General features: G+C 35.0%; 1 protein-coding gene across 1 annotated transcript in view; it reads left to right on the top strand.

Annotated features, from left to right (window-relative positions):
* Positions 1–5377: 5377 nt before the first annotated feature.
* LOC306888000 (voltage-dependent calcium channel subunit alpha-2/delta-1-like) overlaps positions 5378–12547 on the top strand; it is a gene marked incomplete at its 3' end in the record, with an annotated part of 117334 nt that continues 110164 nt past the window's right edge. Inside the window, exon 1 of the mRNA XM_079446085.1 lies at positions 5378–5903. Within this exon, the coding sequence (XP_079302211.1) occupies positions 5782–5903 (122 nt within the window). The 5' untranslated portion in view covers positions 5378–5781. The remainder of the gene's footprint in view (positions 5904–12547) is intronic.

Raw genomic sequence — 12547 nt, 5'->3', positions numbered from 1 at the left:
TCCAACCGTGCACAGTTCGAGATTCCTCCGTTTATAATGTCTTGAGTGTCGTCTTCAATGTTTAGGGTATGTTGAAACTTCAGGTTGTGACTGACATCAGCTATTGGACATGGATCCATCAATCAAGTCGAGATGATCTGGTTTTCACACAGTCCTCTTGATTATTTCAAGAATGGCTATTTGTTGGATGCTAAATGAGGGCGTGCTTTCTTTTTAGCGTCTCAAATTTGGTTTTCTGAAGTTAAAGGGCATCTGTTTTCTGTCAAGAAGTATGATTGTACGTGTCCACGATGTGTGTTTGTTTTATGAACAGCATCTTGAAGTAAATGTCATGCTAGTGGTCATATGTTGTCATGAATAGTCTCTGTTTTGTGACCAAGTTGTATGTGGAATCCAAATATGCAATGACAAAAAGATTAATAATGAAAATGATAATAATTAACGTACATTTGAGTCCTCCTTGGCTTTTATATAAGGGTTCTGGCTCAATTGGCTCGATTGAAATCCTGATGTAACGTTTGTTGTTTATTTTAATGGTGCAAGGTGTCTGTCCTGCGTCACGTGTCACTGTTCCATGGTGGTGCAATATTGTTTCATCTGTTCATGTCGGTTTAGTTCTTTTTCATTATGATCACTGCCTCTTTAACCTGCACCATATCAGTGTATAACTACACTAGTATGTGCCATTGATGGATAAAGGCACGTGTTTTTGTCTGTCTAGGAACTCAACACCAGACAGTCATTTTCTAACTTAACAGTCAGTGTTTACATTATCAATATCAGTGGACATATTTCACACATGGAAACTGATCGTTTTGTAACCTGGCTAATAAAATGTACACTAATGTTTCCATATGATTTAATCTGCATCTTGCACAAGTGGTGCACAGATGTACCTGAATATAAGGTTGCCGTCGTAGTAAGATGAACTATTGTGTGCCAACCTGATGTTTTAACCAAATCCACTGGTTCTGTTTGGGTAAATCTATGCAACATGGATTATGTTCTTTGAATGCATAAACCTTAACATGCGACATCAAGCGAGTGTCTGAATATATGTATATCTGTTAAAGAAAAAAATAAATTATATGAATATTGTATAGTGTTTATTTTTATTTATTGATTTATTTTTTACTTCCTATTTATGGCACAGTACATATTAATCATATGCACTTTACGTTATTGTTTTCGTAGGTTTCTAAATTTCAGCGTAAATAATGACAAAAAATATATATACTGTATGCTGACCAGAAAATTTTGATTTAATTTTTTTTTGTAAAGGATATACAATATATATATATATATATATGTGAAACATAATAATGCATATTTTATGTTGGTGCATAATTATGATGGCCAATTAAAACCTGTAACAAGTATAATCAGTTTTATTTAGATCTTTGCACCTTTCAAAGTGTGATTTTTTTTTCTTCTGTTTTTCCCTTTAAACATGCACATTGATTTTGTTTCACTACTAAATATCATCTTTACATTCTATTACTGCCCCATTCCTTTCAAAATCATGATGCGTTTGATGAATTCAGTTGCCGTAAACCGTGTGAATGTGAGTTTGGTTATTTTTTTGATTTTGTAAATATATAGGATATTTTCTACAAGAAGAGGTCTGAATATTTATTTGGTCTGACGTTGAGCATGTGATTGTGATCAAGGTCAAACTCTGTCTGTACATATTGTATTTGTCTAACTGTGTAAGAAAGTAATATCTGGATCTGTTTAAAATCATGTGTTTGATCAATCCATTCCAACCTGTTTGACGAAATCAACAACATCTCTCAGAAAGAAAACCGATACGGTTAAAAAAAAAGACAACACAAAATTTCCTGTCAAATTGAATGGTTGTCAAAGAGTTTCTATGTTTTTACATAGATGTTGCATGTTTTGTTAGATGTTTGTTGATATATTTTGCCTCCGGATTCAGTTTAAAAAGAGAGAAAAATTAAACACATCATCTGAAGATGTATGCGGACTGTAAAAATGCTTGTAAAATGAGTCTTGTTTTTCACTTCGTGTAAAAAAAAAAAAAAAAGTAGAAGAAAATCTAATGTTATGGTTTTGTGGTTGTCCACAGGATGTCATGAAATTATGCAAATTGTGCAGTAGAGAAAAAATATTATATGAAAACTAAGAAATAAAAACTTTCTCCCTGCGTCTAAATAATAAAGAAAATTGATTCTATTTCAAATGTGAAAATGCATTTCATTGTTTTGATTCTATGATTCTTCTACTGTATCTTGTCGACAGTTACATTAGAAATGTTACATTTTTCATTATTATTCGATGGTTGTTTGTTGAATTAATTGATATATTGCAGAGTGCTTTGTCAGCCCTATTTTAGGACCATAGACCTTAGTCAGGTTAGATGCCATATTAAGTTTAACATAGGTAAAAACGAGACTGTGAGGGATCAGTCTTTACAATGGCACTCACGATATAAAGGTCCTAGATCACTCAATATTAGTGTAATGTGTGTGTGTGTGAGTGTGTGTGTATGTATATATATATATATATATTTACAACCCGAATTCCGGAAATGTTGGGACGTTTTTTAAATATTAAATTTTTTTACATTTTAAACTAAAAGACTTTCAAATCACATGAGCCAATATTTTATTCACAATAAAACATAGATAGCATAACAAATGTTTAAACAGATACATTTTTCACTTTTATCCACTAAATGAGCTCATTTCAATTTTGATGGCTGCTACAGCTCTCAAAAAAGTAGGCACGGGGGCAACAAAGGGCTGAAAAAGCAATATATTTTTTTTAAGATTCAGCTGGGAGAACATCTAGCAACTAATTACGTTAATCGACATCAGGTCTGTAACATAAAAGGGATGTTTAGAGATGCAGAGTCTCTCAGAAGTAAAGATTGGCAGAGGCTCTCCAATTTGTGAAAGAGTGCGTAAAAATATTGGCTCATGTGATTTTAAAGTCTTTTAGGTTTCATTTTATTCAAATTTAAAAAAACTTCCCAACATTTCCGGAATTCGGGTTGTGTGTATATATATATATATATATATGTATATATATATATGAATATGTGTGTGTGTGTGTGTGTGTGTGCATATATACACACACACAAACATATATGTATATGTTTATATGGTCAGTACAATTATTATAAAAAACAATATTTTTATTTTATTTCAAAATTATTTTAAATAAATGTTTGTTTCTTTTCATTAATCAAAGAATCTAGAAACAAATGTTTATTGAGCACTAAATATTCATATTAAAATGTTTTCTAAAGAATCACGTGACACTGAAGACTGGAGTAATGATGCTGAAAATGTATATTTGTCATCACAGGAATAAATGACATTTTAAATGATAATATTTCACAATAAGATTTTTTTATATATAAATGTAGCTCGTAGTAGGGCCCTGTAACAAGGAGATTGACCTTCACATTAGCTACCGAGAATGGTTTAGGATTACTAAAAAGTACTTAATTGCTATATTTGTTCATTTTATCGTCTCAACCCACCCCCTATTCATGTGAGTGAATGAAATAGTTTTGTGAATGTATTTACAGTGTTTGGCCAGCAGATGGCGATATAATATTTGTAATAATTACACAGGAAGTACCTCAGAGACTTGCCATGCTGTATGTGTGAGTATTCAAAGAAGTTCAAACACACAGAGCTGGCTGAAAAGAGTTGGGTGAACACATTAAACTGGTTGCAAGCAAAGTGCACATGCACTCCGCTTCCCAGCATCCTTTAATCATCGGCTGGGCCGTGCATAAGAGGAAAGAGGTCACAACAGTGCTGTCTATTTAAGCCCTATTGGGAGTTTTAATGAGAAAGTGTGTTTTTGATGATGGGACGGCGTCTTTTCATTTAGCCGAGTGCAGGCTCAGAGCTTTTATCCTGGTTTGTTTACTCTTTCTACTTGAAGCTACCACAGGGTCACGCTGGATCTCTCTGCAGTGGTGCATCAGTACAAAACCTCCTCTAGGCCCTATTGGATCCGCGGTTCGATGGGATGGATGGGTGCTAATGGACCGGCATACAGACCAGGGAACAAAAGCACAAGGCCTCTCTTCTATTATAGAGCTTGCGCTCTCTCGCAGTCTCGCGCCCTGTTGCACGCGCCTCGCTTTGACACTCTTCTTTGCCTCTGAGAGCACGGTTGCTAGGCAACGGGTGAAAGCCGAAATCCCTGGGTAACTCGCCGCTTACTGCCCCGACCTGCCTCCCATCCCTGCTCGCTGGCTTATTAACTTTATTTCATTGGGAAGGAAAAAAAGACTATCTCATTTAAACGAGCATTATAGCTATATAACTCAGCTGCGATTTATAGCATTGCCTTATATCATATAAACAAAGAGGATGCTGTGCATGCAAGATGCATCATTCACTGACGCCCTAAATGAATAATGAACGAATGCATGTGAAAAACAAGCTACAGAGAGCCTTTGATATTGATCAGATGCAAACAAAAGCATAAAAATGCAGTGTATTTTAGGCAATAGTTGATTTAATAGCTCACTGTCTTTGCATGTAGTTTGGTGTTGAGTTATTTTTATAATAATAATAATAAATAATAAATGTTATTATGAAAATATAATGTGTATAATTTATATACATATAATAATATAAATATAAGAAATATGTTTTCATGTAGAATGTAGATGTCGTTTTAATTTTCATAATAATGATGATTTATTATATAAAATGTTTATAATTTATATTAATAATAAAATATATAAATAAAATATTTTCTCATGATGGTATTGTTTTTATTTATAATAATAATAATAATACATTATTATAATTATAATTATAGGTATTATTATTATTGAATAATATAAGTAAATAATAATGTAATATAAAATGTTCATCATTTATATATAAAATATTTTTTCATGTAGAATGATGATAGCATTGTTTTTATTTAAAATGTTGCTGTTATTTTGTTGTCGTTGAATAATAATAATAATAATAATAATATTAAATAATAATAAACACAATAATTTTTACTTATAAATGTATTAGGTATTTGTAGTAATAGTAGTACAGATTTGATAAATATTTATATAATTTCAAATATATTTCAAATAATAGACTAAACAAAATTATTATTATTGTTATTATTGCATGCAGGTGGCGTTAATAATATCAGACTATTGTAAGTATTTATATACGTTGTGTAACCATAAGTATTATATGAAATATCAATAAAAGACAATTATTTTTTAACAAATTTTCTCAGTTTATTTTTTATGTGCCAAAAACTTACTGTACTCGCGTAAAAATGTAAATGCCAAATCTTTTAGTTGGCTTTCAGTGGGTATCACGGCACTTTTGTACGCATTCTTAATTGATTTCAGGAGGGTGTTACTTAGTATGTGTTGAGGAAGCATAAGAGAAGGAGGAGGAGGAGAGAGAGAGGGACTGGAGAGGGTTGCATTGCATTAAGATCCGATGAAAGATAGCAGGCTATTGCAATAAGAGGGCAAGAGAGAGAGGGGTGTGGTTGTCAGAATGACGCTGATTCGGGGCTATTGATCTCTCCCTCCCCTCTATACGGGGTCAGTAGTTTGATCAGAGCGCGCGCAGGATCACACAGAAGAGACACACACGCGCTTTTGTAACATGAAGCGGCGCGTATAGAGCTACCCAACAGGACACTCATCACCAATCCGATCCCGTCTGTCTCTAACCTGATGACGGGAAATAATAAGATTATCCAGCAGGACAGGAGAGCAACGCGTTATATCTCTGGAGAAAAGTAACTGGTGTGGACTGACAGATGATGGTGCGCTCGAGATCAACAGATCTGGTCATGAATCCGTTCAGAATCTCCGTGCTGATGGTGTTCCTCTTCGCATCTGTTCATATCTCGTGCCCATCGCAGTTCCCCAGTCCGCTCATGTAAGTACTTTGACGTTGTTGTCCGTGCAGAAGAGCGTCACAGTGTTTCAACTGTTGATTAAAACGCATTTTCCTTTCATTCAGTCGCTTTGTGTCTGTTTGAACGTGCGTAAGTGTAATTTTAAGTTTTTGTGAGTGTTTATATCGGATGCATAATGCACAAGCTGTTATTTACTTGTTAGCAATTTAACGTATCGTATGTAATCTGTACTTTCTTTAGATTTTTGTTTTATTATTGTCTTCACACCTATATGCTCCGGTAATGGTCAATAACGTCCAAACGCTGAAACGAAAATGTAAATTTAAAGGCAATATATAAATTATGTTCTATGTTGTTAACAAGTAACGTTGTTTATTAATACAGCAGACAAATTCACAATCGATATTTTGAATTAACTTGAATGATTGGGGGGAGGAGACATTATTTCCCATTATTGATTTGTTTATTAAGGCATAGAATAATTCACTTGAAAATGGCAGTTCTGTCATTATTCACTCACCCTAATGTTGTTCCAAACCTGTGTGACTTTTTTCTGTGGAACATAAAAATGTTTTCATGGAAGTCTTTTCCATGCAAGACTGCTGATAAGCCCAACTGTTAAGATTCAAAGGAACAAAAAGCACCTTAAATGTGTTCTGTATGACTTGTGAGCGAAATCCAAAGTCTTCTGAAGTCTTCTGATTATGATCTTCTCCTCCACTGACCTTGAGAACCCGTGGGACTGAATCAGTGAGTCAGGGTTGAACTATGATTCATAAAAGAATCAGTACAATTTGTGAGCTGGTTTAACCAATTGAAAATAACTGGCTCAAAAGAATGATTCATTCACTGCTCCAGTTCTTAAAATCTGACTCGATCTGTTCGCAATGGTTCTCCAGCTAAACGCTCTCTTTTAGATTATTGGTGGATTTTGTCAAATTAAGGTCTTAGTCTCGCAAACATATTGTGTATGTGTTTAACTTCGTACTGACACTAATCTAAGAGGTTAAGCCAGGTTAAAGCTTTTAACTCCTGTGGTTTCCATTTCGCTTTCACCTTATGTAATCTTTTCCCATGATTTAAGATTTTTCACTTTACAAATATCATTCAGCATGAGACATTTAACTGAAAATGTACTCATTATTTTACCTTGTGAAAGATTTCCAGATTATTTGCCCAAATGTTACTTGAACAAAATGTCAGTATTGCTTCAGTTAATGCACTGCATAACAATATGCATCAGAAGTGGATCTGTGACCTGACAGATGGTTGAGGAATTTTTTTTTGTTGTTTTGAGCTGGCAAGTCTTTTGTTAACCTGATATTTAAATGAGTCTGTATAGCAAAAAGTATGTTTAAACTGTTGTGGATGTGCACGGTTGTGAATTTGTACAGAAGGCCCATTGCTGTTCCCCGTTTCAGGACAGATGCATCTGAGATGAATTGCCCTTATTGTCTGCACTGCTGTTTAAATGTGATTGTTTCACCAGGTGGTTGTGACAGATTTGTCAGATTTGTCAGTTTCCTCACTGGTATACAATCTTAACATGCCACAGATTTTTGCATGATTTTTGCATCATTTCTGAATGCAGTAATAGACAGAATGACTGTATTTTTACTTTGTACTGTTGTCTCACATTGTGTTTTATTGCATGGTGTGAAGTGCATTAATGCAATGCATTAAGATAATGATTTGCAAAGATTATGTTAGAAGCTGGTTCTTTTGATTTGACCACCTGTTTGTTCATGCACTAGAACATGCATTCAGGAAAAATAAACCTCTTGGGTGGCCTGAACTGATGTCAATACATTTGTAATGGCTGTAAAAAACAGGATATAATTGTTCAGCATAACAAGTGCTTTTGTTAAATGGGCTCTTCAGGTCTGAGAATCTACATCAATTATGCATTGCTTTATAATGAAAAAGAATGATATGCCTTTGTGTTATTTTCAGTTGTTGAAAAGGTCACAGCAGAATAGTACAGTGTAAATTAAAAGTATAGGGGAAAGCTTCAAGGAATGGATCACCACAAATTGAACATTTGCTGAAAGTTTACTCACCCTCAGGCCATCCAATATGTAGATGAGAATGTATCTTCAATGGAACAGATTTGGAGAAGTTACATTAGAAGTTACAAGTTACAGCTTTACATTACTTGCTCACCATTGGATCCTCTGGAGTGAATGGGTGCCGTCGGAATGAGAGTCCAAACAGCTGATGAAAACATCACAAGTAATCTACACACTCTAGTCAATCAAGCAAATAGCAATTATTGTTTCTGGCTAAAATGTGAGTACTCTATCCATAATATTGTTTTTGCCAGTGAAAAGTCTGAATCAGGAGAGAAATCTGCACAGAAAAAAAACCACTGTTTATAAGCAAAAACAGTTCTAAAAAATGTCAGTTAATTTTGATGTGAGAGGACAACAGTTAAAACATTCTAATAATTTGTTTACTACAAACACATAGCTTCTCACTTCACAAGACGTTAAATGATGGATTAGAGTTATGTGGATTGGTTGTTGTTTTATTGGGATGTTTTATCAGCTGTTTGGACTCTCATTCTGACGGCACCCATTTGCAGCAGAAAATCCATTGGTAAACCAGTGATGTAATGCCAAATTTCTCCAAATCTGTTCTGATGAACTATATCTTGGATGACCTGAGGTTAAGTAAATTTTCAGCAAATGTTAATTTTTGGGTGAACTGTCCCATTAAGATAACATATTTAACCATCTTCTTTAGTTGTGAGAGATACTGTAAAGTATTCATATATGTGTATGTGTGTCAGTGTTTTTTTTTTAATGTAGCTCAGTGTTTTTTGCATATACATTTTGCTTCCCACCATTAGTTTTATTTCTGTCTGTTCTTGGATGTACAACGGTTGTTCAAACCATTACTGTGGGAGAGAAAGAAAAGGTGCATCAAGACAAAACAGCAAAAAAAACAAATAAATAAAACACTTTTGGCTTTCCTTCCCATCTGTGCCTCAGATACACTTATAAAGGAAGTGAGAGTACTCAATAACTAATCCACTCAATTTGGAGCGACATAAGCCACACTGCTCCTCTGGTTTCTTTCAATTGGTAGTATTAGCCCAGAAACAGGCTTTTTCGAGAGGGAACTGAGGGAGGATTCCCACAGAGAGATGACGCAGGTGATCACAGTGACTGTGTCCTCCTGACAGCCAGAGACATCTGTCCCTCAGTCCCACACTGGTCCACTAACTGACACAGAGACGCCACTCACCTGTGGAGAGGACAAGATATATGTTATGCTGTATTAAGCGGTATGTTTAGGAGCACACTTAAAGGAGTAGTTCGGCCAAAAAGGAAAATTATATATTGTTTACTCAGTCTCTTTCATTAGATATGCAAAGTTTGTTATATTATTACTATTTTAAAATAGTATTTATAATAGAAGCTCTGCTAACAAGCAGGCCAAAATCAGCATATCACAACGATTTCTGAAGGATCACGTGATACTGAAGACTTGAGTAATGGTTGTTGAAAATTCAGCTTTGTCATCACAGGAATAAATTACATTTTAAAATATATGAAAAAGAAAACAGTTTCACAATGTTACTGTTTTACTGTATTTTTGATACAGCCTTGGTTAGCATAAGAGGCTTCTTTCAAGACGTCTTTCTTACCCCAAACTTTTGAATAGTGTTTGACAGACTTGTGTTGCATTTCAGGTATACATTTTATTAGTTAATTCCCTGAGAACTAAACACTGACTTTGGTGTTGTAAGTGCCATGCTCAACAGTTTAAGCTACAGGAATGTTTAAGCTATCCGTAACATGTTTTTTAAAAGGAAACAATAACAGGATTTGCCAAAGCGTGCAAGTTTAGTGGCATTAGAGCTTTGTTTTATCTGTCCTAACTGACCCAAGTCTGACTGCTACTGGTGCCCCCTTAAAAAAATAGTTGCATGGTTCCCTGGTCTAGAACCTTGCATTGTTCCCAGCAGCAACTGTTTAGTGTAAGCTTAGACATAAGTTCTTTAAAAAGAAAAAAAGCTTAGAGTCACAGTTCTGTTCCCCTTTCAGATGAGTGCTAATCCTCAGCCTGTAAAGGGATTAAATAGCTTATTATAGAGGAGCACAGGGAAATCTCTGAATGGACCTTGGAAATGGAAATGAATGAAAGCACACATTCGCTGAAATAAACTCATTATGATCACTGACAAATTACCTTTTTAGCAGAATCCATCTAAAGAACTGGCTTTTTCCTTTGACTAGACATAATGTCTTACCTACTGTACTAGATAGACGTAGCTTTTAATTCAAGATAATGCTGTTGGATGTGCCTTTAAAAGATGCATAAACAGTTGGGTAACACTTCACTTGAGGCCTGTTTGTATTATACATTATAAAAGTTTTCTTATAGCATTAATTATGCCTCAAAATGCACCATTGTATGTTCTCATGAATAATTGCAATATCATGGCTACGCATTTAAAGAGTGAAATGCATTAAAACATATTATAATCAACCAATGTTATGCATAGTATTGTAGTATATTTTAACTGTGATTAAAATGAAGTACTTTCATTATACTGTCCACCAGGCTTCAGGAATAGTTGAAAAATGTAAATGAAAAAATAGCTGAAAATGTACTCTCTCTCAGGCCATCCCAGATGTAGATGCGTTTGTTTCTTCATTGGAGCAGAATTGTGAAATTGAGAAATGTAGCATCACACTCTGCAGTGAATGGGTGCCATCAGAATGAGAGTCCAGACAGCTGATAAAAGTGATAATTTACAAGTGAAAACAATCGAAAACAGTTCTAAACAAATATGTTGGTCTACTTAAAGTCGTGGCCATTGGGAAGTCGTGGCCAAATGGTTAGATAGTCGGACTCGTAATCCAAAGGTTGCGGGTTTAATCTCGGGCCGGCAGGGATTGTAGGTGGGGGGAGTGAATGTCCAGCGCTCTCTCCACCCTCAATACCACAACTGAGGTGCTCTTGAGCAAGGCACCGAACCCCCAACTGCTCCCCGGGCGCCGCAGCATAAATGGCTGCCCACTGCTCCGGGTGTGTGTTCACGGTGTGTGTGTGTACACGAATTCTGAGTATGGGTCACCATACTTGGCAGTATGTCACTTTACTTAAATGTGGGATGGATTTCACTGGAGGAAGCGTTATTATCAAATATTACTGACTCATTATGGACTCATGTTTTGACTCATATTTGTTAAAACACATTTATGATGGATTTATTTCTTACAAACAAACACCTTTTTATTCACAAGATGTTAATTGATGGATGACTTGTGGGAATTACTAATGGAATATTGTGATGTTTTTGTCAGCTGTTTGGACTCTCATTCTGACGGCACTCATTCACTGCAGATGATCTATTGTTGAGCAAATGATGTAAAGTTACAATTTCTCCAAATCTGTTCAGATGAAGAAACACATCTACATTTTCAGCAAATTTTCTTTTTTGGATAAACAATTCCTTTAAGTGTTACTTAAATCTGCAGCCATTTAGACTTTGTTGCATTAGTACATGAGTCATGGTGGTTGTGAGAAACTTAGCTTTTTTTCCACCATAAAAGCTGGCAACGTGTGTGGTTGTAAATTTACTAGGTAGTGTGCAACATCCTGTGAGCCAGCCAAAGCCCTGTGAGTGAAGGTGGCATGACTGGTAATGGCTTATTTACAGGATGTTTTAAAGAATGGGAATGGGACTTTACATTGCTGGAGGCATTGTTGCAAACAGGATATTTTGACTTAGCAGTCTTAGTGCAAAAAAGTGCTGGTATAACCATATCTGTCCACCTCTGCTCGTTAGAAAGCACCTCAGCCAACCGATTGTCTCATTGCAACCTATATCTGTGCTTCTGTGTTTCCAGCCCCTGAGGAAAAAGCCTATGACAGAAGAATAGAAAGAGCACTAAAGGAGAAAATGGAGGAGCCTATATTAAATTTAGAATTCTTTGCAGCCCATCTATCTTTTTTTCACTTTTTTTCACTTATTCGGTTCTGACCCCAATACAGAGAGCACCGGAGGCTTCTATTATACTAGTATTGACGGTCTGGGTTCACAACTTAAACTTGGACGACTGCTGTGGATATGTGTGTTTTTGTTCTTCTGGGAAAGAGAGTAAGACCCTGGATTTTTCTGGTACCACAAAGCCTCTACTCAGCTTATTTTATGTAGACAGCAGACTTTTGGTCTCTCGCTAAAATAATACATGAGAGGGCAGAATGCTTTACCGAATATTTCTGTGCAGCATAAGTGAGTGAGTGAGAATGTTTAATAATTAAAGATAAGAAATTATTTCATATAGGCCTACACTACATAATGTTTTTGAAAAAGGCTGCAGTTGTTTTATTAAAATACAGTAAAAACAGTATGCTGTGAAATTTTATTACAATTTAAACCATTTACTATTTTAATATTTTTAAAAAAAATAATTTTCCCCCTATTTCTAAGCAGAATTTTCAGCATCCATTACTCGTCTTTATCCTTCAGAAGTAATTCTAATATGCTGATTTGCTTATCAAGAAACATTTTTCATTATAATCAATGTTGAAAACAGTTGTGATGCTTAATATTTTGGTGGAAACTGACATATTATTTATAAATTATAGGCATTATTTGATAAGTTTTTAATTTAATTACATTTTTTAAGAAAATTCGAAGTTTTAT

The sequence above is a fragment of the Barbus barbus genome (assembly GCF_936440315.1).
Source record: "Barbus barbus genome assembly, chromosome: 22".
NCBI lineage: Eukaryota > Metazoa > Chordata > Actinopteri > Cypriniformes > Cyprinidae > Barbus > Barbus barbus.
Note: the sequence above shows the minus strand (reverse complement) of the source record. Positions and strands in the feature narration are given on the sequence as shown.